Source organism: Triturus cristatus, chromosome 6 (assembly GCF_964204655.1).
Source record: "Triturus cristatus chromosome 6, aTriCri1.1, whole genome shotgun sequence".
NCBI classification, from domain to species: Eukaryota; Metazoa; Chordata; class Amphibia; order Caudata; family Salamandridae; genus Triturus; species Triturus cristatus.
The window spans coordinates 95020238-95047419 of record NC_140589.1 but is presented as its reverse complement, the minus strand read 5'-3'; the positions used below and the strand labels follow the sequence as shown (position 1 = coordinate 95047419).

Genomic DNA, 27182 nt, shown 5'->3' with positions numbered 1-27182 from the left:
TTACAAGCCCCTTGCGCCCCTTTTGCGTCACTTTTCCAATGCTAAAAGTGACTCAAAAGTGGCGCAAGGGGCTTGTAATTCAGCCCCAAGGGATTTTGTAATAATTTGGAATGGATTGATCGTCAGACCGGAGGGCGTGGCCTTGGCTCTGAATGTTTAATTTTCATTATTCTTTCTGTCCATTATTTTGGCCCATTACTACCTGCGGTCCCATTGATGAGAAGGATATAGTGACACACGCCCCTTTGGTGCCAGAGTGACAGCCAACCTGAGGCTGTGAGGTGGAGATCAGAGCTGCGGCGCCTAGAAGCCTGTCTGCAGGCATAACCACCTTGGGGCGCTGCACAGTTGTTTGTTTGCTGTTCTGTGGTTAAGACTTTGTTTGCCCCCCCCCCTCCCCACAGATTGTCATACGTCAGTTTGCATCTGCTTAGCATCTTTTCTCCTCTTATACACACTCATGTGGCCAGAGCCCGCCACTTCCAGAGTTAAGCGCCCACTCTCCGTTCTTCTCTCTCCTCAGCGGTGACAACATGGCGGAGACTCCCGGCACCGAGGCTAAGCCGAAGAGCGATCGTCCGAAGCCGGGCGGGGCCGGCGAGCACAGCAACGCCATCAAGCACCTGGAGCAGGACTGCGAGAGCCTGAAGCGGCAGTGTCTGGGGAGCGGCACCCTCTTCGAGGACCCCCACTTCCCCGCCGCCGCCTCCTCACTGGGCTTCAAGGAGCTGGGTCCGAGCTCCCCCTTGGTGAAGGGGGTGCAGTGGAAGCGTCCGTCGGTAAGTGCAGGTGAACTCATGGGAGCTGCCATGGAAAAATACCCCTCCTCCTCTTTGAACCAATCCCCCAAATGGGTATCAAAGCACTACAAATGTTTCTTCATATGGTGTCATAGTGGCGCATTTTACCGAAAATTGAAGATTTTTGCCAAAAGGTTGCAAGTTTTCCTGGCATTTCTTGAGTGGTGCTAAAGAAATAATGCAGAAATGCACTAAAAGAAGAATGCAATAATGCTCAATGAGACTGACCTTCCATTGGAGGTTGTGGGGAGGAGGGGATGGGTGGTCCACCCAGGGAAACTGACGCCAAAGCATTCCGTCACAGGGGTTCCATCCATAGTAGGGTTCATATAGTTAAAGGCTCACTGCTGACGCATCTGGTGATCCGTAGGCCACAACTTAGAATTCTGTCCATCCCTTTTCGGCCTATCATTCTTCCGAGGTTGGAAAATTGAATACCATTAAATTGGGTAATGGCAACAACTGTCATTTACAGCACTAAGAAAGGCAGAGGTGCAGCATTAAGGGGTATATAGAAAGGTGATTACTACTCCCTCCTTTCTTTAGTTTTACAGTAAATGAAAGTTGTGCTTTTTGAGCTATATCAGTAATTGTTCAGTATGTTGAATGAATTTGACTTTTAAAGAATACAAATTGCATATAATATGTACCTGACAGCACATGAGAAATCTTTCTTGAAACAAGTTGAGTCAATCGCAGAAGATTACATTACATCGTATTAGGCACTCCTACAACCTACATGGTGCAAAAGAAAGCATCTGTGTTGTTCTCCAAAGAATAAGCTGTAAGGCCGTTTACATGTTAATTTCCGATAGAGACTTCTACCCACAGATTCCTCACTGTAGAATATTCCCCAGATGTCAGGGTGGATTCGTAAAATCTTCAGAAGTACCTCTGTGCGCCGGTAGTTGGCATTGATCGGTTCTGTGTCTGTGTTGTACGTGACATGCAGGGTGCCTATACACGTGCCACTCTGGCGTGCTTACATCACTCCCTTCCCTTCTGCACCAACAGCGTGGATCCAGAGAGCTACCGTGGTCATTTTTTGACCTCTCGTTTTGACTTTTTGTAAACTCATTTTTTAGCTTTGATCTAGGGACGTGTCTCCTAACAAACCCACGGCGTTAAAACCTATTTCAGGAATGTCACAGACACCACAGATCTGTCTCTGACCCACACTTGGTTTGCCAGTAGTGCCCGGGGTTGGACCACAGCCCAAAGGCCTGTGCCGACTGCAAGTTCATGCATTTGGAGGATATTTGCAAGCGGGTGAAGAAGCTTCTGGTGATGTGAGAGAAGGCGGCTCTGCGCCAATCCCAGTCTGGATCCTAAGGCAGATCTGGGGCCCGTTCTCAGAGCAGACACCATGGACGATTGTCATACCACTCCATGTCATTTTCGTCATCATCTGATAAGTCCAAGAAGCACAAGAAGATGAAGTTGAAGCATTCTCCCACTTCCCCTAGTAAAAAGTGTGCTTCTAGGCCCTGTTCGAGCACTAGGCCCTGTTCGAGCACTCCACATGCTGAGCCGGTGTTGGGTCACCTCTACCCTTCCCTGAGTTCCCCAGAGCTGGAGTGATCCCTGCCCCACCTTGAGGAGTTCTATGACACCATGCACTTCGTTTTTGGGCCCAAGGAGCAGAGATATGCCGCTGCTAGCTATCCATCTGTGGGTTTGCCTTCCACACAAGCCGGGCCTCCTAGATCCAGGCTGACAACAACCCCAGTGTCTCCAACCTCCCTGTTTCTAGTCTACCCAAAGTCATCTCTGGACCTGATTGTAGAGGAACCTATTCCCCTCTATGACTCCGAGACGATGTCTCTTGACTTTGACACTGGCCAATTCACATAAACCCACCTAGACTTGCCATCCCTGGACAGGCCCTCTTTCCCAGAAGGAGAGGATGATGAAGATGGTGTAGGCCGCCTGAAGAATGACTCCTACCAGGAGGAAAACTGGTATGAGAGTTGGGTGATGCCAGTGGCCTGGACAGCTCTCCAGACTTGACTGAATTCTCCTTCGGGCCTTGCCACGGAGGAAAGCACATGATTAGCAACATTAACCCATTCTTCCTCTCTCAGCATCTCTCTCCTGGGAGCCTGGTGGTGTAGTCCTCAATAGCCAAGATCAACCCAAGTGCCTGCCCTATCACCCCTTTGGATAGGGAATCCAAAACTCTAAATGCCTTTACGAAGAGAATATCCTCTACCACCAGTCTGGCATTGCGGTCAGTAAACACTGGATGTTGCTTGGGACCCTACTTCCATGCTTTGTGGGATTCAGTTGCGCAGCTGTTTCCTGAAGAGGGCCTGGCCATTCTAAACCAGGCATTGGTTGACGGCTGGGATGCATCAAAGTTCACAATTTGGTCTGGACTGGACACCACTGACTCACTAGGCAGGGCCATGGCCTCTACAGGGGCACTACGTCCCCATGCCTGATCGTGGACCACAGGGTTTTCAGGAGATGTCCAATTGTCTCTAATGGACATGCCCTTTGATGGCTCCTGCCTGTTTGGCGACAAGGCCGACACGGCACTCAAGAGCTTCAAAGAGAGCCGAGTCACTGCAGGAGATTGGGCAGAGTGGTGTCATTGACCCTGTGACAAGAGGCCCTGTGCCTCTGGATTGGTCTGGAATGTGAGGACATCTGGCTGGTTGTGCAGCACATGGTGAGATATCTGAATGCCAGGGCAGACAAACTCAGCGGTTGATGCCTTACAGGTCAGGAATGGCATCTAGATCCGGAGGTGGCACAAGGTCCTCTCCGAAAATGGAGAGAAACTTGGCTAGAATTAGTTGCCACTGCCCAAAACATGCAGTGTCAGCACTTCTGTGTATTGGAAGTTTGCAAAACAGCTCTTGCTCATTCCATTTAGACTGGAACCTGGGACTCCTGTACTCCTTTCAGCATATTTCGCTCCTACCTCAAGTTCTCAAGAAAATCAGGAGCACCTTGGCTCAAGTCATATCTGTCGATCTGGACTGTGCAAGAAGAGTTTAGTATCTGGATCATGTGTCCTCTGATCAGGCTGGCCCTTCAGGAGGACCTCCTCTCACAGCTGCAGGGCCCTGCACTTGAATCTGCGCTCACTCCACCTTCATGCATGTAGATTGAGGGGAAAAAGCTGAATGCCTTTAATCTTCCTCCCTAGATATGCGATATCATCTTGGCAGCCAGGCATCCCTCAACAAAGACTATTGGACACATGCTTCAAGGGATTTTGCGATCGCAAACAGTGCGATTCGCAAAAATCAGCCGTTTGCGATCGCAAAATGGCCTTTTGCGATGCATGAAAGTCTTTGAGATGTGCAATTTCGGTAATCGCAATTTTTTCAATTTCCCAAATTGTGATTGCATTTAAGGAATCGCAATTTGCGATTCCTTAAATACAATGCTAGAAGTACTTTGAAATAGCAATTTCGCTATTTGGGGCCGCAAATTACCGAAAAATTTAAACTGGTCGGTAATTTGCAAAAACTTTGAAAAATGCATGTTTCATGTTACACACACATATGCCCTTGAGGCATGTATGTGCGCAACATGGGTGCACAGTACAATTTCAGGGGTGCAACAGGGTGTCCTTTTGGCACCCTTGCACCCTTGAAATTGCATGCGCAATTTGAGAGTACCTATTTGGTACTCGCAAATTGCGCATCCAATTCCAATTCATTCCTATGGGCCTGTAGGCCCATAGGAATGAATGGAAAGCCATTCCTTAATTGCGACTTGCAATTTGCAAGTCGCAATTAAGGAATATTTAGGAATCGCTATTTTCTTAGCGATTCCTACATGCATAGGCTTTTGCATTTCCTTAATTGCGATTCCTTAATATGCGCAATTAAGGAATCGCAAAAGCCTACCTTGATGCATGTGCCCCTATGTGATCAAAAGATATGAAATAATTTTCATCAATGCATCAGATATTGAGATTAATTATATTTTTGCTTGATCTTGATATTACAGAGAAGCACACAATGTCTGAACTGTGATTACAATTTTTCAAAAGCAATTAGAGGGATGTTGCTAGAAATGCTTCATGGAAAGTTTCAGCCGACACATATTTCGGCTAGCGGTGGGTGGTGACCTCTGCTCCGCTGGCGGAGTTTGTGGAATTTCGCCCACTCTGCTCCGCAAAGCTGAGTTTTCCCTCTAGCCAACATTAAGCTCACAAGCAAGGAAGATCACTTGCTAGATCACCTCCCCGCAAGATTTCTCAATGCGAGTGGTCCCGCAGGTCGCTACCACTTGCATTGAGAAATCTGCCGCTCACGTTGAGGAAGCTGCCACTCCAGTAGAACATCTACTTGAGCAGCAGAAAGAAGCAGCTTCTCTCTTGCGCTGATCATGGTGCAGTTCACTCTGATTTTACAGGTCAGAACAAACTCCCAGTGCTAAAAATCAGCACGAGCAGCACAACTTACCTCACTTCGCAAGTTGGGGAACTCCACGGAGTGCAGCAGTGTTTTTTTGGCACTTCGTGGAGCTCTGGGCAGCAGAACTCCGCAAACTTCATCCAGGCTTAGTTTCATCCGTGCTGGGGACTTTTTCAAGGTTGATTATTGGTACAATGTTAAAGAAAACATAATTAAAACAATTTTCTTAAATTTATTTAAGAATAAATACAATTTAAAAAAAATTAATAAAAACCATTAATGTAGCACCACCTGGTGTATTCCATCTTCACCAGATGATCTCCTGTAGTGGAGATGGAGTTTTAGATGCACACATTGCTATGTTAGCATAAGCGTCTTAGAAGTTAGAAACGCCATCTTGCCACTTTTGCTGCTTTTGCACATGACACTGTAGATCGATGTTATTATATGAAAACTGCTTGCCTGCCTTTTCTTCACATGAGAACGGTCTGTTGTTCACATCCCTAGACGTGCACCGCGACCTTGGTCTGAACATTGTGTGCAGAAACAGTCAGGGCCAACAAACAATGTATGCTTTTGAATTCAGGTTGATGGGCCCACGCTCCAGCCATAACACGCACACAGCTGCAAATATCTGAAACTCGAGCGCCTTTAATATTGCAGTTTGCATGCATTAGACACACATTCTGGAGAAGAACTTTTCCAGGCACAGAGCAAAGCTGATCCTGTGATGTGATTCACCTAAGCTGATATTTACGGTATGGGGTTCCCCATTCAAACCTAGAGACCTTCTATTAGTCTAATAATACTAGCTTTCTAGCGAAGGGAGGGTGGTTGTATTCCACTATCATTTGTAATATGATTTCTCCCTTCATTTTCTATGGTATTGTAACAATGCTGATGGGTTTTTTTTTTTTATTTTTTATATTCAAGAATGATTTATTATATTAAAAAACAATTACGAACATGTACCACATTGAGCAGAACTTTAAAAACGCCCTATAAATAAACAAAATGGGGGGGATCGCACAAGCGCAAGATGACACCTCCCGTTGAGGCTTGTTATAGCCTGTTTTTTTTTTTTTTTTGAAAAACCTTTATTACAGTTTCAGAGACATACAAATATGGGCCTACAACTGTCGCGAAGGAAGAGTCTTGACTCACCGTCAGCAGGGTACAGCAGGAACGATGCGTTGCTAAGAGGCCCTCTCCCCACAGGGGTGACACCCCTGCGTGCTCATAAAACACCGCATGTATGTCACCCTTCTAGGGGGAAGGGTAAAAAGGGAGAAAAGAACCAAAACGAAATAATCTACTGCTGGCAGGCTCAGGCACGGGAGGTCCTTGCTAGATACTCATTCTCTGGTAAGGTCCACCCCAAGAAGCCCTGCAGGTGGGACAGAAGCACACAACACATCAGACGCGCGCTCTGCTCCTAACCCCCCTTCTCTAGCTCCCCTCCCCGTTTATACACTTACTTTGGCCAGTTCTTGCTTTTCCCTTAGGTCTGCAGGTTGAAGAAACAAACGTCTCAGTACAGTACTAAATGGTAGGAATGTTAATAGTACTTATCTGCAGTGAGGGAATACGGGATCTTCCTTGGTTACCTCACCAGGAAGTCTTCATGAATCTCGGCATGCCCATCTACCGGCGTCTCCCGGGTGTCCTTGGGGAGACGGCCCGGTAGGGAAGCACGTTCCCGAGAGGGTAGGGAGGAAGGGAACAGAGAGCCGCGCTTTCGCGGTAAGTTGGGGGGTGTGCGGTCGTCACCGCGATGCAAATGGTGAGTAGCGGTTTATAATCCAGTAGCCAACAAAACCATAGAGCCGAGTAACGCGTAGAGCGCGTCACCACCAGGTAGGCGAGTGAGTACCACGCACCCGCCCTTCTCTCCGAAAAAGGGAGCTGCGCTCACCTCAGCTGGGCTCGAGGGTTTTTCCGTTCCTTGCCGCGCTCTGGAAGGGCGGCAGTGGTGAACACGGGCCAAACGCCCGTGAAGAATCCGGGAAGTGGAGAGGTCCGAGCCGAACTTCTCGCTCCGTAGCAACGAGGCCAGTCAAAGGGATCTCCGTCTGAGACCCGGAAGTACTCAAAGTGACAAGCCCCGCGTTACAGGTAGGCGGAGCTTATAAAGGCCCCGCGCGACTCACAAGAGGAGTCTGGGAAGTGTAGTTTCTAGTCGGGCTCAAGCCTACGCTGCGCCTCAGCTATCTCCTCCGTCCCTGCACCCTGACAGTACCCCCTCCCCAGGTCCGGCGTCTCGACGGCCTGCCTGGCTTCAGGGGGTGACGGGAATGAAACTGCCGCAACAACAAGGGGCAGTGGAGATTGGACTTGGGTTCCCAGGACCGCTCCTCGGGGCCGTACCCTTTCCAGTCCACTAAATAGTATACCCGTCCCCTGATGACTTTAGAATCTAGGATACACTGCACTTCGTACTCCTCTTCTCCTTCTACCTCGATGACTGAGGGGCGGACCGGGACCCTTGTGTCTGGGTGACAGGGCTTGAGTAAGGAGACATGGAATACTGGGTGTATTCGCCACTGGGGTGGCAGTGTGAGTTTCATGGCGACAGGGTTAATGATTTTGGCAATCAGATAGGGGCCCAGGTATTTCGGCTGTAAGCGGGTGTTGCCCTTGAGTCTTAAATGTTTGGTACTAAGCCACACTCGGTCTCCAACTTGATATTCTGGTTCAGGGTTTCTCTTTTTGTCTGCCTGTTTCTTGTCTCGCTCTTGAGCTTCTTTCAACTGGTTCGTGGCTGCGTCCAAGGTCTGTTTGAGGTGCTCATGGTGTTCTTGTATAGAAGGGTGCGAGGAGGTTCCGGGCTGAGCGAAAGGCAACATGTTGGGATGAAACCCTTGGAGACAGTAAAACGGGGAACATCCTAAGGAGGAATGGGTAGTATTATTGTAGGCAAACTCGGCGGACCACAGTAAGCTGCTCCATTCATCCTGATGTTGAAGCGTGAAGCACCGGAGATACTGCTCTAGTGTTTGGTTAAGTCTCTCCGTTTTCCCATCCGTCTGGGGATGATAGCTGGAAGAGAGACGAGCATCGATCTTCATACAGGCACACAGGTGCTTCCAAAATTTGGATGTAAATTGGGTTCCCCTGTCGGTGATGAGGACGGATGGCACTCCGTGCAATTTCACAATGTTTTGTAGGAAGACCATGGCTGTGGTGCTGGAATTTGGTACTTTGGTAAGAGCCAAGAAGTGCCCCATCTTGGTTAAATGGTCAATCACTACTAGGATGGTGTCATACCCTTGACTAATGGGCATCTCTACTATAAAATCCATTGATACAGTGTGCCATGGTGTTGGTGGAGTGGGTATAGGTCGTAGCAATCCACTGGGTCTTTGGTGTTGCGCCTTAGCTTGTGAACAGATGGAGCATCGGGCCACATATGCGGCTACATCCTTTCGTAATGATGCCCACCAAAAATATCTGGCTAGAGTCAGTTCTGTTTTCTGTATTCCCGGATGTCCTCCCAAGGGGGAGTCGTGGATCCACTGCAACGCCTGTTGTTGGAGGTTCTCGGTAGGCAACAGGATTTTATTTTCATGGAACAGGTATCCCTCCTTTATATGTCGTTGGTGGGGGGCTTCTTGGATCCAGGTATGGGGATCGACTGAGGCTGAGTGTTCCTTTAGTTCGGTACAGAAGTCGTGAGACGACAGTATTGCTACTGTCTCTTCGGGAAAGGACGCCCTTTGCAGGATCCCAGGAGGTTCTTCGTCTTCTTGGGGAGCCAGGGGTTCTGCCACCGGGGGTCGCGACAAGGCGTCTGCCTTTCCGTTCTGGGGGCCGGGCCTGTACTTGATCACGAAGTCAAAGTCCGCAAAAAATAGCGACCATCGGAGTTGTCGAGGTGTCAGGGCTCGGGCACTTTTCAAAAAGAGTAGGTTTCGATGGTCCGTGTATATTTCCACGGTGTGTCTGGCTCCCAACAGATGATGACGCCACTCTTCGCAGGCTCTTTTAATGGCTAACAGCTCTTTGTCCGAAATAGTATAGTTGATCTCGCACGGAGTCAGCTTCTTCGAATAGAACGCGACGGGATGGAGTTGTCCGGTTCCAGGATGACGTTGTGACAAAACACCTCCTATGGCGTAATACGAGGCATCCGTTTCAAGAATGAATGGCAGCGAGGCGTCTGGATGTCGCAATACCGGGGCGCTGACAAAGCGTTGTTTGAGCTCTTGAAAGGCCTTTTCTGCTAAAGGAGACCAGTGGAATGCCGCCCCTTTTTTCAAAAGAAGAGTCATGGGCTGAATGATTTTCGAGAAGTCCTGAATAAAGCGCCGATAAAAGTTGGCAAACCCCAAGAAGCTTTGCAGGGCCTTTACACAAGACGGCGACATCCATTCCCGAATGGCCAAGGTCTTCTTAGTATCCATACAGAGTCCCTTAGGGCCTATGACATACCCCAGGAACTCCACTTCTGGGGAATGAAACAGGCATTTTTCGAGCTTCGCATAGAGAGAATGTTGTTGGAGTCTCTCCAGTACCGCAGAAACATGGGTAACATGGTCCGTCAAGGAGGTGGAATACACTAAAATATCGTCAATGTAGACGATGCAGGAGACGTCCAATAGGCCCCTCAACACCTCGTCCATAAAGTACTGGAAGGCGGCGGGGGCGTTACAGAGACCAAATGGCATCACCTGATATTCATATAGGCCGAATTTGGTTCTGAAGGCCGTCTTCCATTCATCCCCCCGCCGCACTCGTACCAAATGATATGCTCCCCGAAGGTCCAATTTTGTGAACACTGTAGCCCCTTTCAATTGATCTAACAGGACCGGGATCAGGGGGAGAGGATATCTGTTCTTCTTTGTGATGCGGTTGAGGGCTCTATAATCGATACACGCTCTCAATCCTCCCTCGCGTTTTGGTATAAAAAAAAGAGGAGATGACGCTGGTGAGGTAGAATGTCTTATGAAGCCATTGGCCATGAGGGTTTTGAGATATTGCTGCAGATATTCCGTTTCGGCTTCTGTGAGGGCGTATATGCGACTACAGGGAATGCTGGCTCCTGGTTCAATGTCAATGACACAATCATATTCCCGATGAGGCGGGAGGGTGTTCGCCTCTTGTTCACTGAACACCTTTTGGTATTTGAGGTATACGTGGGGTAGAGTTGTCGTACAGTTCACGCTGGCTGGTACCTCACTGTTGGCCAGAAACCCCGCGGGGTTGGTTGTGAGCGGTGGTGATGGTCCCGTTACTCGGGTACAATGCTCCTTACAATAAGGAGAATTCAGCGTAACCGACCGAGCGGTCCACTGTATTAAGGGGTCGTGGAGCGTGAGCCAAGGCATGCCTAATATCAGTGTAAACTGGGGTGCGTCAATAAAATCAAAGCGAATGGCTTCTTGGTGGTGGGCTCCGATTCTCATCTGAATTGCAGGTGTATGATATCGTATGGGCCCTGATGTTAGTTCAGACCCGTCCACCGCCTTGACCATCTCAGGTATTTTCTTCTTCACCCCTTGTAGACCTATGGCTCTCGCATATGTTTGGTCAATAAAGTTGCCTGTTGCGCCGGAGTCCAGCAACGCATGCACCGATCTCAGGCCGATATCAGGAACGTCCAAGGTCACATAGATGTTGATATGGGCAACCGCGTTCTGGACGGTGTTGACCGCCGCGTGGCAGACCTCCTTCTCATGGGGCCACAAACAAGGGGTCTGAATCGTGTTTGGGCCTTCTAGTTTTCCGGTGATTCGGGGGAGTAGGCCATCGCAGGCACTTTCTGTTCTCCCTTGCTGTCTCGAGACGGAAGTCGGACTCTTGCTTTGCATTCCTTGATGAAATGACCAGGCTTCCCACAATAGAGACAGAGCCGTTGCTTCCTTCTCTTCTCTCTTTCGTCCGGGGTCAGGGGTCCTCTGATCCCTCCTATTTGCATGGGTTCGCTTCCATCTGTGCCAAGGGTAGGACTCTCATTGGGAACGCGGGCGCGGGGCGTTGAGAATCGGATCTCTGGGCGCTGTTTATCCCCCTTTCTATCTAGGAGTCGATGATCGAGCTGTACCGTGAGATCTATTAGCTCGTCACATTCGGAGGGTAAATGTATTACCTGGGCCAACACATCCTTTAGCTCACTTCTCAATCCTTGGTAATACAGAGATGACCGTTTTTCAATAGGCCAGTCTGTTTCGGACACAAGTCTGTTAAACGTCGTTATATATGTAAGCAAGTCTTGACTTCCTTGTTTTAAGGTGAGTAATTCTCGGTCCAAGGAAAGGAGATGCGCCTTCCTATCAAATAGTTTACGCATCTCGTCACAGAAGGTATCAAAATCTCTCAGGATCGGGTCGTTTCTTTCAATAAGGGGAAAGGACCAACTAGCAGCATTCCCACCCAGATAGGACATGACGAATGCAGTCTTGGTTTGATCATTATGGAAGATCTCGGGTTTACATAGAAAGTGTAATTTGCACTGCCCCAGGAAAATGCCAAATTTCTTTGGATCGCCATAATATCGTTCGGGAGGTGCCAGAGGCAGGTATGGGGGATGGAGGACCTGGACTGTCGAAGAACTAGCACTCCCTTCTGTCGCTCCTCCTCCCATCCCTTGCTGAGTGGGTGGTGGTAGTGTCCACGGTTTGATGTATTGGGACCCTCGCTTATCGCTAGTCCCCTGACGAGATATCCCTGCGACCTCTCTCCTCATTGTGCTCATCTCATTGCGGAGGTCTAGATTCTCCCCGCGAAAGGCGTCTACTTCCAGCCGTAAGGCTGTTATCATTTCTAACACCGAACTAAGTACGGTGTTAGTATCCATCGTTCGGGCTGTACTAAAACGTGGGCTTGTCACTCTGTCGCGAAGGAAGAGTCTTGACTCACCGTCAGCAGGGTACAGCAGGAACGATGCGTTGCTAAGAGGCCCTCTCCCCACAGGGGTGACACCCCTGCGTGCTCATAAAACACCGCATGTATGTCACCCTTCTAGGGGGAAGGGTAAAAAGGGAGAAAAGAACCAAAACGAAATAATCTACTGCTGGCAGGCTCAGGCACGGGAGGTCCTTGCTAGATACTCATTCTCTGGTAAGGTCCACCCCAAGAAGCCCTGCAGGTGGGACAGAAGCACACAACACATCAGACGCGCGCTCTGCTCCTAACCCCCCTTCTCTAGCTCCCCTCCCCGTTTATACACTTACTTTGGCCAGTTCTTGCTTTTCCCTTAGGTCTGCAGGTTGAAGAAACAAACGTCTCAGTACAGTACTAAATGGTAGGAATGTTAATAGTACTTATCTGCAGTGAGGGAATACGGGATCTTCCTTGGTTACCTCACCAGGAAGTCTTCATGAATCTCGGCATGCCCATCTACCGGCGTCTCCCGGGTGTCCTTGGGGAGACGGCCCGGTAGGGAAGCACGTTCCCGAGAGGGTAGGGAGGAAGGGAACAGAGAGCCGCGCTTTCGCGGTAAGTTGGGGGGTGTGCGGTCGTCACCGCGATGCAAATGGTGAGTAGCGGTTTATAATCCAGTAGCCAACAAAACCATAGAGCCGAGTAACGCGTAGAGCGCGTCACCACCAGGTAGGCGAGTGAGTACCACGCACCCGCCCTTCTCTCCGAAAAAGGGAGCTGCGCTCACCTCAGCTGGGCTCGAGGGTTTTTCCGTTCCTTGCCGCGCTCTGGAAGGGCGGCAGTGGTGAACACGGGCCAAACGCCCGTGAAGAATCCGGGAAGTGGAGAGGTCCGAGCCGAACTTCTCGCTCCGTAGCAACGAGGCCAGTCAAAGGGATCTCCGTCTGAGACCCGGAAGTACTCAAAGTGACAAGCCCCGCGTTACAGGTAGGCGGAGCTTATAAAGGCCCCGCGCGACTCACAAGAGGAGTCTGGGAAGTGTAGTTTCTAGTCGGGCTCAAGCCTACGCTGCGCCTCAGCTATCTCCTCCGTCCCTGCACCCTGACAACAACCCACAGGCCGGCCGCTAATGCACAGTGTAAACCTAGGCACAGCTTAACATTCACATCGATGAAGCAACAAAAGAGCTACTGGAGTGCTAATCATCTCAGCCGGCCGCAGCCGCAGTCCATAAACAAGCAAGAAAGGTTTCATATTTTTGAAAAACGAAAAACATCACACACACAAGGCAGAGGAGGTTAATGGCAGTAACATGTGCTCCTCGTATCGAAGGAGTAAACCAACCCGGGTAGACAGAGGGGGGGGGGGGGGGCAAGGCAGAAGAAACCAAATTCGCATGTCGCAGGAGCATATAGGAATGCGCGGGCTAGGGAGACAGGACAGCATCCATCTCACGCGTCTGGGGCGGGGCGCAAATACCTCCACGATAGGAGTTCCAGGGACCCCACACCTTAATCCACTTCCCAGGCTTGCCTCTCGCCACATACACCGTTTTCTCTCTGAACATACACCAGTCCATGTGTTCCTTCCACGCTGAGACCGTTGGTGGCCTCTGGGAGCCCCACAATTGTGCAATGTCACGCTTCGTTACCATATAGCCCAGAGTCACCCACTGCGTCTGCGTCACATTGTAATCAGTCGGCTCCCAAACATTCAGCAAACATCTCCGTGCCTCCGGCAACAAGGCAACATGCGTGACTTCTTCTAACACCGCATGCACTCTACACCAAAACCGAGTCACCTCTGGACACTCCCACAGGATATGGAGGAAAGTCCCCAGTAGTCCACAGCCTCGCTTACACAGACCATCCACCGAATACCCCATACGCATCAAACCAGGCCCCATGACGTACACTCTATGAAGTATCTTAAGCTGGACGAAACGCAAGCGGGCCGGGATAGCCACCTCTTTCGGGGAGGCCACCGCTGACACCCAGTCCTCGTCGTCCAGTTCTAAACCGTCGGCAATCCATGTCTCCCGCAATGAAGCCAGCAAACCCATTCGATCATTGATAAGCTTCTTATAAATCAGCGAAATGGTGCTATCCGGCACATAGCCGTCCAATACTCTGTCTTCCAACGGGGAATACTCTGGAATAGCCGCCACGTCCGGGAACACGGAACACAAGGCATGATGAACCTGAGCATACCGAAAGTATTCCCTATCGTTCAACTGATATTCAGTTTTCAGCATGTCGAACGTCTTAAATTTCCCTTTCGTCCAGAGATCCCCTACCTTGCTGATACCAATCATATCCCATTTCTCAAAGCCTTTCGTAGTACACAGATAACCCAAACGCTGGGAAGCGTACAATGGCGTAGCCCGAGTCAAGCGATCCCTCCACCCCATCGCCGCATTTGCTGCATGCCACACCTGCACCGCGACCCGCGTCGGGCCCGTCAATCGCCCATCAAGGGACCCCGAGTATAGTGCTCGATTATAATCCCCGCTTGGCAATAACAATTTGTCCATCTCAAAAGCCGGGTTCAAAGCAGGCCCATACATCCCGTGATTGACAGCAGCCAACTGGGAGGCCCAATAATATCGTTTAATGTCAGGGAGAGCGACCCCCCCATCATACCACGGTAGGGTTAGTTTGGCAAGAGCAATCCGCGGCCGTCCATCCCAAAACAATCGACGCTGAAGACACTCCACCTCCCGAAAATAGCGGGCCGGCACTATGTCCATAGTGTTCTGTAGGGCGTACAAAAAGCGTGGCAGCGACATCATTTTGAACAATGCCGCCTGGCCGAGCGGCGAGAGCGGCAGCCGCCGCCAACCCGTTCAAACCGGGCCACCGGGTCCAGGGTTATAAAGATTCCCAAATACTTGAACCCCGACTGCGCAACCTGGATAGGGCACCCCCGCGGAAGGGGGGGGGGCCTCCCCGGAGAGAACGTACACACAAGACTTAGCCCAGTTAATGACCAATCCGGAGTTGCGACCAAAGGAGCTCAACACATCCACCAATACAATAAGCGATTTGCGCGGAGATGCAAGATACAAGAGGATATCGTCCGCATATAGGGAGACACGATCCTCGTATTCCGGCGTCCATCTAAGGCCACGCATCGAGGGGTGCCACCGCAGCCACTCCGCAAGAGGCTCCAAACAAAGCGCAAAGAGAAGAGGCGACAGCGGACATCCCTGTCGGGTGCCCCTACCCAAAACAAAGGGAGCCGACACCCGTCCGTTGACCACCACCTGTGCCAGTGGGTTGTCATAAAGCAATTTCACCCAACCGATAAACCCCGGGCCAAACCCAAACTTCGCCAATGCTGCCCAAATGTACGGCCATTCCAAGGTGTCAAATGCCATGGTAGCGTCCAGGGACGCCAAAATGGCCGGCTCACGGATGAATGGCGCGCGAGCGAGGACGCCATGCAGTCGCCGCAGGTTCAAAGCGGTATTGCGATGGGGTATAAAACCGGATTGATCCTGATGAATCAGGTCGCCCACAACCCGGATCAGGCGATTGGCCAGTACCTTGGCAAGGATTTTGGGCTCCGCGTTTAACAAAGAGATAGGCCTGTAAGAAGTACACCGATCCCGCGGCTTCCCTTCCTTATGGATAACAACAATAGTAGCAAGACGTTGGTCAGGGGGGAGGTAGCCCGCCGCCTGAGCCTCAAGGAACATGTCCCGGAGATACGGCGCAATCGTATCTGGGCGCAACTTATATAATTCGATGGGAAGGCCATTAGGACCCATGACCTTACCAGAGGCAATAGAGCGAATGGCCAAAGCAATCTCATCCGGCGACGGGGCCGCATCCATCAATAATTTATCCTCATCAGATAGAGAAGGCAGAGCAATGTCTCGAAGCAGCAGTCGAGAGTCTTCCTCCGATCGCTCTGAGACCGGAGAGTAGACCCCGTGAAAATACTCCGCAAAGCAATCAACAATATCACCGGGGTCCGTCACACGCACACCATCCACCCTCTCAACCACCGGCAGCACTCGACTCGCTCTCTCCTTCTTATCCAACCAGGCAATCAACTTCCCGGCCTTATCACCCATATCGTACAAACGCCCCTGTTGCTCCCTGCTCATACTCCTAGCAGATTCGGTAACCAGCGCCTTGTAGTCGGCCTGCTTAAGCTCCAGCACATGCAGTCTGTCATCCGTAACCCCTTGCTCCATATCAATCTCCAACTCGGTGATCTCATTTTCTAGCCAAACAACCTCCTGCGCCTCGCATTTTTTGGTATGGGAAATGAGAGACAGAGCCTGGCCCCGGAGCACCGTCTTAAAGGCCTCCCAAAGGGAGATGGCGGAAGACACCGACCCCACGTTGTCATTAAAATAGTGTTCCAGGGACTTAACCAGGTCTGCACGAATCGTGGGGTTTCGTAGGTACCAGGGGTTGATCGGCGCCACCCTCCCCTCCGCCCCCAAGGCGATATCTAGGTGTAACAAAAGAGGGGAGTGATCAGATATACCGCGTGCCAAATGTCGCACCTCCCCGATCATCCCAGCTTGAGCCGCCGGCACTAGCATATAGTCAAGCCTCGAAAGACTACCGTGGGCCCCGGAGTGGAAGGTATATTGCGCTTGTCCAGGGTGTTTCAACCGCCAGCAGTCTATCAGTCCCAGGGTATCCAGAAAGCCCCCCAGCCAGTTCTGGGCCCGAGGGAGGTCCCTAGGGGGGTGTCGATCCTCAACTCCGGAAACCACAGCGTTAAAATCCCCCCCCAGGACCAACACCCCCCCCGGAAGCCCAAGTAGCAAGCGCCCCAAATCAGCAAAGGTGGCCGTCTGCAGGCCCGGCGGCACGTAAACCGTGACCAGTGAAATCAACTTACCCTCCCACCTCCCCACCAGCGCAGTGTAGCGCCCTCTGTCGTCATGGAGCACCTCATCCACCACCAACGGGAGAGAGGTCCTGACTAAAATGCCCACTCCCCTCGAGCCAGAGGTGAAACCAGAATGGGCCAGAAGGCGATATCCTCGTCTGTTCATGGCATGGAAAGAGTTCCCTATGAGGTGCGTTTCCTGCAGGAACACAATGTCAGGCGAAATACGTTTCAAGAACTGCAGGACTACCCCCCGCTTTATCCTGTCCCCCAGCCCATTCACATTCCAGGAAAGAAGTCTCAACCCCCTACCCCCATCCCTCCCAGCACAAACTATCCCCCTCCCGGGGAGCACAATCATAATAGCACAACAGAAAATATTACCCCGCCTTGTGAAACAAACAAACAAACTCCAACCCCACCCCATCAACCCCAACAGAACTCCCCCCTCCCTGCACCCCTGCGTGAGCCCGAACAGCCCCCCCAACATGCAGTGTGCCTGTCGCCCCAATATGAAACTCACTACAGAAAGGACAAGAAAAACCCCAGAAGGAGGAAAGGGCCCCAGCAAGCCCCCCGCAACCTCCAAATACCACGGGGCAAAGAGTTACAAACTGGAGTCCAGTGCAGCCACAGGTGCAAAACGTTACCAGTCCAGTCCATCGCCAGGATCACAGTTCCATTCCTACTCCGTCAAACCCTCTCCGCTCTCCGCCATCTGACCTTCCCGATCTCGACTCCTGGGTAGGGCATCCAGCCACTCTCCCACCGCCTCCGGCCGGTCGAAGAAGTGTGAGCGACCATCTAACTCGACCCGCAGCCTAGCCGGGAATAGCATCGCATACTTCAACTCCATGTCTCTCAAGCGCCGTTTGATGGCCGAGAATCCCATCCGTTGCTTTTGAACCGCTTGCGTAAAGTCTGGGTAAAAGCTAACATTAGAGTTCTCAAATTTTACTGGCCCAGCCACCCTCGATGCCTGAAGGATAGCGTCTCTATCCCGAAAATTAAAAAGTCGGGCAATGATAGGCCGCGGGGGGGCACCCACCTTAGGCGCACCCCCTGGAATCCTGTGGGCCCGTTCCACAGCGAAGAACTTGCTCAGCCCTTTGGGTGCTAGATGAGTCACCACTAGATCCTCCACAAAAAGATCCACAGCAGACTCCTCCGATCGTTCGGGCACCCCGATAATACGGACGTTATTCCGCCTGGCCCTGCTTTCGGAGTCCTCAAGGCGACGATCAGTCAGGTCACTGGCGAGCTGCAACCTCCGCACCGTCGCCTGCAAAGCGGCCACATCTACCGTTAGGCTCGACGCCGCTTGAGCCAATGAGTCGACCCGGTCATTGGTTTTGGACAGGTCCGCTCTGACCAAAGTGACATCAATCAACACCGAGTCCAATTTGTTAGCCAGCGTATCCAATTGCTGGTTCACAGTCACCTTCATCTCCTCAATGGCCCCCATGACATCCAGCAGAGTCAATTCGGATGATGTGCCCGAGGCCTCCTTGGGCGGCTCAGGCGATTTACGTGATCCACTAGGGGATCCCTTTGGCTGCGCATAGCGGTCCATATTGTTGGCCTGGGAATAGGCTCCCCTCCGGGTAGATATGGGTTTCAGTTTATCGCCGTCCACTCTCGTCGTCATCGTCAGCGACCAGCAAGGTCAGCACCCTCCAGCACCCGGAGGAAGGCCAGGAGATCCGGGCCACCAACTGAAATAGGCCCGTTTACAGTTCAAGACTAGGCTTTGCACTCCGTCCTCGGCGCTGCTCACCCAATGTCCCGATATCAGTTTCCGCAGATCAACTCGAAACCGAAAGTGAAAGCACGGGGTCCGGGGCAGGCCCAGCCTGGCATGCCGCTGTTGTTCACTTCGCATCCGGGCACCTCACCAACTCGAGTTCGGGACCAAGGCCGGAGAAGGCCGCAAACTTCAGATCGCCACAAAACCGGTTCCCGGAGTCCAATTTCGATTTGGAAAACGAGTGGCACCTTAGCGCAAGATCATAAACAGAAGCCCATCGAAAAAACCAGGATTATGACAGGATAGACGTGGGAGGTTGCGGAGGCCCTCGGGAGCCACAAGCCTACGCGGCCATCTTGGTTGCGCGCTAGGCTCCTCCCCCGATGGTTTTATTTTTAATCATTTGTCTGCTTATGTTAGCCAAGGTACTGCATCTTAGGACACGTAGTTTATAAAATAAACGTTTTAAACTTTACTGTGTCTCTGATTACTCTTGTTGTGGACTGATATGAGAATAATAACGAACAGGTATTTCTGATTCCCACCATTCCTTAGAGTACTCTAACAGGCACATGCATCAAGAAAAGCTTTTGCGAGTCCTTAATTGCGAATATTAAGGAATCGCAATTAAGGACTCGCAAAAGCCTATGCATGTAGGAATCGCTATTAAAATAGCGATTCCTTAACATTCATTAATTGCGACTCACAAATTGCGAGTCGCAATTAATGAATGGCTTCCCATTCATTCCTATGGGCCTCCAGGCCCATAGGAATGCATTGGAGATTGCGGGAGCAATTTGCGAGTACCAGTAGGTACTCGCAAATTGCTCCCGCAATTTCTAGGGTGCAAGGGTGTCAAAATGACACCCTATTGCACCCATGTATTTGAACTCTGCACACATGTTGCATACACACATGCTCTAAGGGCATGTGTGTGCGCAACATGAAACTTAGAAGAATGCAAATAAGTGCATTTTTCTAAGTTTTAGCAAATTACCATGAAGTCCAGCTTCATGGTAATTTGCTCCCGCTAATAGCGAAATCGCTATTTTTTAAACTTTAATGCATTGCATTTAAGGAATCTCAATTAGGGATTCCTTAATTGCAATAGCTATTTAAGGAATCGCTATTTTGAGATTCCTTAAATTGCGATTTTTGCATTTGGGATGATGCATCACAAATGCAAAAATACAGGTCGCAAAGGGGCAGATTCTGAGAATCTGCCCGTTTGCGACCGGTTTTGTGGTTGATGCATGTGCCTGTAAGTCTCATGTTCTGGGTTGTCTAATCATTGGTAGCTTCGAGATGATACGAAGAGAGAATGAGACACTGATGCTAGTCGGATAGGGATTCTGGGTACTGAGGTGAGTTTTTGGTACACCGCAATTCACTGAGGTCCTGGTTTCCTGCGCATAGTTCTGTGCATGAGCAGAATCCCTGCAACAGGGCGCACCTAACGTTTGGTCTTACGATTTGAGATGCCTTAGTAGTGCTTATATTAGTCCACGACGTCCTCACTCTTGTTTCCGGATAGCGGAAGTGACGGTTTTAACCTACCTATTAGTTCAATAGGTTCAATCAAGCTTGTCAATTAAAAAGGTTTTTATATTTTTTAACCCTTGTGCTACTATAATATAGATTGTTTTTCTTCTCTGCGTCCTTATGGCTGCGGTCGATATTGCGGCGCATAGCCGAGCACCTCTCTGGTGTCATTTGACGCAGTTCGGGGTACCGGACGATGGGATGGCTGTTATTTTTGTGGTGAGTGCCGTTGCATCATATCCCTACAAGTTGTTTTACTCTTGGGTTACTATGCCGGCGATGAATGCGGACGATAGTACGTTTCACTCCTATACTCCCACGCGGGTCCCAGAGAATTATACGCCATATAGGACGCAGGAGATTCCTATTTCGGCTTGGCAGCATCGCATTTGGTTTAACGGCGCCCTTCCCCATACGGTTACACCGGTTCGTTTGGGCCCTTTGTCAATTCCAGGGGCCACTTGGCCGGTACTAGCCGGATTTACACCTCATCCTCGTTATTTGAATGCTACGGTGGATGAGTTACGTGTCCTCTATACAGCCCTGATTACAGTACATCGGGCTTTAGTGCAATACGTTTCACATAACGTGCAAGTGGGGGCACCTGTTGTTGCGGGGCAGCCAGCTAGCCCGGCCGGGATTGTCATTAGTCCCGTCATGGTTAATTCGGTAATGGGCAAGCGCCCCCAGAATAAGGACGATTTACCTTATTGGCTTGCTGAGAAATTTGACCAGCTGGAAGCAGTATTTCCGCACTCTACTCCTGTGGAGAAACACAGGATACTCACCATTAGTTTGCAGAAAGACTTAGTCCCAGAGGTGACCGATTGTGACAACTGGGGTAAAGTTTTTGCAGCGGTCTACTCGAAGTGCTTCGGCACCCCATCTATGGCCGTGCTTCCCTCCGTCATCAAACGTGTTCAAGATCAACACGGTCTGGAGGCGGCGGTCGAGTTGGGAATGAGGCTTGTCAGTGTGTTCGACGTAGTTGCCACTCTCATCCTTGGTAACCTCAAGGGAGATGCGGTTCACTTTCAAGTGGCAAATGGTTTAGCCCTCGTTGACGAACTCGATAAGCCCAGAGAGTTGCCTAAAATTATTGCGGAGGCTTATAGAACTATTGGCCGCAGTAGTTTGGGGATTAAGCCTACTATTGTCATTCCAGATGTACAACAGCAAACTAAGGCGAGTTCGTCTTTCAAAGACGATCGTCCAACTTTTCCTAAACAGAATTGGAGAACTAAAACAAGGAAAAGCAGCAACAGAAACATGGGTCTCCTCCTGTGTCACCGGTACAGGTGACTAGTGAACGCACATATGATTTGCGCGATCGCACTAGAATTAGGTCACCTGACAGATTTCATGTTACTGAACAACGTTCTCCTCGTTCTTCACAGGAAACGTCGGCCTCACAGTCCGGTGGCGGAGAACGTGGCAAAGGTCGGGGTGCCCAACAAGGACGTGAGCAACCCCGACAGCCTGACGGTAAGAGCAAGCAGGACGAATTTGCACGTCAACGCCCCCCGTTTCAAAAGAAGAAGGTTGCTGCGCTAACAGCGAGGTATGCCACAGATAGTGAGAACGCAGCTTCGGAACCTGACATGGGCACTAACGCTGCTCGACAGCGCAGCGGAGGTTACAGTAGTGCGGCAAGCACTGCGTCCATATCTGGAGGCGACAGCAACTGACACGTTCATTACTGTAGAAACTGCAGATACTAGAGTGGCTCCCCCTGACAGACTATATGACATAGTCCTTTTGATTGAAGGTGACATACAACGTACAATACAAGGGATTTTTTGGGATAATCTGATCTCTACATATGATATTCTATTAGCAGAGGCGGACTGGCCCCCAGCTTTCATTTTGGCTGCTCCTAGAGGGGAGGAGGTACTCCTCCCATCCTTCGCGCACACAGTGCCAAAGGATCACGCTCAAAGATTTGCAGAAGAGTGGGCCCAGGTGCTTGCTCCGACTCTGTACCGTACTCAGGTTGGGTGGGATAAATTGTCGCCAAGCCATGAGATTCCTTTACGGTCTATGCCTCAGGTGCAGCCCCAATATCCCATGCGCCGCGAAGCTAGATCTCACGTCGCAGAAATCCTTGAGCAAATGGAATATCAAGGTGTTATTGAAACCTGTGTGTCACCAATAAATAATCCTCTGTTCACTGTAACTAAACCGGATGGGTCGTACCGCATAGTTTTGGATAACCGGCATTTGAACTCTCATTGTCGGACTTGTGCTGTACAGAATACCCACAGTTCTGCCCTCGTTGATAGTCTAGTGAGAAAACGGTTTAAGACCACACTTGACCTATCCAATGGCTTTTTCAGCCATAATCTGTCCTCTATTAGTAGTCAGTGGACAGCGTTTACTTCTGGCGGCAAACAAAAACAGTTTAAGATATTGGCCATGGGCTATAAAAACAGCCCTGGCGTTTTTGCCACATGTGTAGTCTCTCTGTTAGAGAGCATTGACCCTCATGCGTACTCGTATGTTGACGATATCTATCTCACAGATGACGAATTATCTGTGTCGCGTTGATCGCATCATTGTTATGTTTGCGGACTTCGGTTACAAATTCAACTTTGCGAAGTCACACATTGCAGAGTATACAGTGTTGTTTTTGGGCTACGAGCTTAACAATGAAGGTCGAGGTTTAGCCCCTCACTTCTTGGAGAAGTGCGCATGTTTGCGTGCTCTGACAACGCTGAAAAAATTACAGTCTTTGCTGGGTTTTCTGAATTTCGGGCATACTTACATTCCCGATTATGCCCAGCGTATCAAGCCGCTATATACCTTGGTGCAACCTACTGTTTACAAATTGAGCTGACTGCCAGAGCATTCAGTTATCTTGCAATCTTTGCAGGCTGATCTTCTTGCTTCGAAATACTTACTGACACGTGATAACCACACTAACCTGGTGATAAGAATTGTGCCTGGTGCAGTGGGTTTCACTTACTTAACGTTCAATGAGGGCGACACAGTCCCCATTGCCTACAAGTCACACCTGTACACTTCGGCTGGAATGCGCTTTTCCACGGTCGAAAAGGTTTTGACTGCAGTGCAGATGGCGATTCTTAAAGAGTGAGCACTGTCGCAAGGGAAACGCATGTTGGTTGTTACACCGTATCCTGCTCTAGAGGCAGTGACGAAAGCCAGTGTACCTAATTCTAAAGCTTTGCATCCACGTTGGATACAATGGGCCACTTCCTTGACATCACCAGATGTCACCTATATCTTTGATGCCTCATTACAGACTCAGGAGTACTTGCAGTATGAATTTGTTCATCCAGCTCCTCTGTCTTTGCGCCCGCTTGAAGATTACCATTGTGTCATTTACACTGACGGTTCGGCGCAACCGGTGACGGCATCGAAGCATGCTTATTCAGCCACCTGCGCAATTGTTGCGGGTACTTTCGTGAATGGTGAATTCATGTCTGATGTAGTGCATACGCAGTCATTGGGTGATTGTACCGCCCAGTTGGCAGAGCTACGTGCGCTAGTGCTTGCACTGGAGTTTGCTGATCCTTGTGTTACTACTCTTATAGTGAGTGACTCATTTTACTGTGTTCAGTCTTTTAATGACAATTTATTCTTTTGGTCTCAGAATGAATATCGCGATTCCAAAGGTAGCACAATCAAGCATAAAATGCTTTGGGTTCGGGTGGCAGAACTTAAACAGAATCTGCCTCTCGTGAATGTAATTCACACTCTTGAGCACCAGCGAGTTGGTGTCCACGCTGTTGGGAACAGCTTAGCTGGCGAAGCAGCGAAAACGGCAGTGGCAACATATCTAGTAGCAGCGGTTACAAGATCCAAAAGTAAGATTGATGATGACATCTTGGCAGCTATTGCTGCGACAGAGAAGGGAGGTAATTACCCTAGAGGTTTCCCTTCTCGGTACTCATATCATTTAAGTCCTGATAAAGTCCCCTATGTGAGAATTAACGACGTTGATGACAGATTGATTTCCAACGCGGACTGCAGATCTTCCTTGATAACAGCGGCTCACGAAGGTATGGCCTCTGCCCATGCCAGCATTTCAGCGACTGTTACTCTCTTACAACAACGTTACTGGTGGCACGGGTTGTATAAACAGACTTGTGCTTATGTTCTAGATTGTGACATTTGCCAGCAGATTAAACCTACGACTGCTGCGCGCCCACCACAAACTCAGGTGTACATATCTAATAAAACACTTGGGTGTATTTATCTAGATCACTGCGGTTCTTTCTCCCCTGATACTGCATGCAAGTACATCTTCGTTGCAGTGGATTCGTGCACACGTTTTCTTTGGGTGTGGCCACAAAGGAGTGCTGATGCTCGTACTGTCATCAGGGATTTGCGTGTCTTTGTGGGAACTTTCGCATGTGGTACCCTTCATTCTGACCAAGGTCCTGTGTTCGTCTCTAAGGCGTACAAAGAAGCCATGAGATCTTTGGGGGCCCAAGTCAAATTTTCGTCTCCATACCGGCCTGAGGGCAATAGTGTTGTGGAACGAATGAACCATGACTTAAAGCAATCCCTGACAGCTAGAGTTTTAGGTACTGGCAGGAATTGGTTAGCCCATCTGTATAACGTACAACGTGCACTTAATAATCTCCCTAGAAGGTCTCGGGGTGGGCGGACCCCATACGAAATGCTCTTTGGCATAAAAATGTTTGTCCCGGACCTTGATGGTCTAGACATGGCGGCGTCAGCCGCACCCTTTGACGTAGATGATCACTGTGCTGTATTACAGAATCTACAAGAGACCAGAGACAGTCTTGCAAAGGAACACTTGCCCTCCACAACTGATGCTGCGCTTCAGATTCCAGTAGTCGGCTGGCTACCTCGAGTTGGTGACCTGGTCCGTGAGAAGGTGGAGAACAAGAAGGAGTTCGGCCTCTCTTATCGTGCACCGGTACCAGTGCTTGGAGTGCAGGGTACAAGAACAGTCATTTTACCTCCACTTCCTGGTCGCAAGGATAACAGGTACATCTCCATTGACAATGTCAAACTACAGCGAGTGGCCGATTCTTCCTAGTATGGCTCCAGCGGTCTCTTGCCCTGCGATGCTGAGAAATTCTGTTTTGGCTCCAGCTTCTACCACCAGGCCTGATATTGCAATCGAGATGCATACAGTTACTAATCCTTTGTTGCCTCCACCAGCGGGTAGTCCACTTGAAGATACTGAGTATACTTATCCCACAGATGTGTCGTTGCCTGGTTTACAATCAACTGCAGTTGACCAGTCACGTTTTTCATTTGACACTAACTCTATGACTTCGAATGCCCCATCGAAAATTTCTATTTTTGCTGTTTGGGTTAAAAGACATTTTTTAATTCCCCCTTGGACTTATATTTGGCTGATGCTCATAAGTATTTTTTTGTTTATGTCCATTGGATTTGTGGTGGTATTTTTTCATCTTGTAAATGGACACTATCTCAATGAAAGATCTACAATTAGACTAATTGATGGAACTTTGGCCCCCCACTCCTCATCACACATCGTGAAAAAGGACCAGACTTTTGTGAATATTACTGCCTGGCCTGTGTTGGATGGGATTGTGTGGTATGCTGTAAAATTTCAAATTCATTGACCCACAGAGGTTATTAATGTCCCTAATGTACTTCGTGTTTCTATGGGTGATGTTGGGAAACAAAAATCCACTCTGATGATTGGGATGTTCAGGCCATAGAGGCACTATTTTCTGATTTAAAATATTATGCTGCCTTTGATGCTGAAGGTTTGTATTTAGACACTGCTAGTTATGGGGAACTATTTTGCTACCAACATTTTGGCAATCATTTCCTACATAAAGCCAATACCTTTAGAAATTTTTAAATTATACGCAATGGGAACACTGTCTGGCACCAATGGAAGGCAGCTCCAGCACATTAGTGAACAAATTTACATATTTTACTGATTTCAGTGTTTCTAAACCTGCCGCCTTTTATTTTAAAGTGGCGTCAGAGTCAGCTTCGAAGGTTAGGCTGACACACACCAAATTATTGTATTCCAAGTCCTTTATGGATGAATTGGCTATCGGGGGTTAAGAGCTGTGGAAAGATACTATTGATCTTAAATCTGTTTGGGGTTCTAGAATTGGCAGGTGCAAGGGACTGAAGCTCTGCATCGCGCTTGTCTTATCACAAACCACATGTTATTTTTGAATTCTACTATTTTTCAAACCACCTGTTTTGGATGGGCTACTACTAAAAAGATGAATCCCCCCTCAGTTCCTGATCTGGGTGCTTATCCTACTTGGAATAACCATACAGATCTGTCCCTTGAAGAGTTGCAGTCGTACATTACTAATACATCCTTCAACATTTCCGATTTTGATCGTGAAGGATGGTTACTATGGCAGAAGAGCTCAGATTCCTGTCAACATCGGTTTCTGGGTCTACATCGTGGATATACCCAGGTTTGAGTGGACCCTCGCTTTGAATCTTCCCATTCAGTTACCACCTACTCTGTAGGGAAGTTATGTCAAAACTGGCTGCAACATTCCACCTTGGCATCTGTTAAACTTAATTTATCAAAATTACATGACAAAATAGATTTGAATGATTTTGTTAAGGGTCCTGTGGGTGGCAGGTCCAAAAGGTGGGTGTATGCTGTCTATAACGAGGTTTGGAAATTATCGCAAATTGAAGCTGCTTCCAGATTGAGAGCCATTGATCAAGCCAATTTGGAAAAAGTACTAGCTGTTATCAATAATAGCATTAACACCCTTTTTTCCAGAATTTACACATTAGATAATATTGTTTCATCTGTTGTGGATATTGTGCAGGATGATCTGTCTGTGTTATATCGTGGTCAACATCAGTTGCGTTCTATAATGCAGTTTGCATGGACTTTGCAAACATTGAAGGCTGGGAAAGTTCCCTGGGACTACATGAATACATCTTTATTCCTTCCATTTAATCTGACTGCGAAACAACAGTTCATGTCCATGAAAGATGCAACATATTCATTACTGCATATTGAAAAGTTAGAACCTTTGCCTTTCTCTGTGGCTGAATTGAACTACGCTGTGTGGC

The 27182-nt window shown here is 49.3% G+C and overlaps 1 protein-coding gene across 1 annotated transcript in view; it reads left to right on the top strand.

Annotated features, from left to right (window-relative positions):
• Positions 1-478: 478 nt before the first annotated feature.
• Positions 479-27182, top strand: part of LOC146813820 (calpain-1 catalytic subunit-like) — a 494946-nt gene continuing 468242 nt past the window's right edge. The window contains exon 1 of the mRNA XM_085610274.1: positions 479-779. Coding sequence (XP_085466400.1) covers positions 534-779 — 246 coding nt within the window. The 5' untranslated portion in view covers positions 479-533. The remainder of the gene's footprint in view (positions 780-27182) is intronic.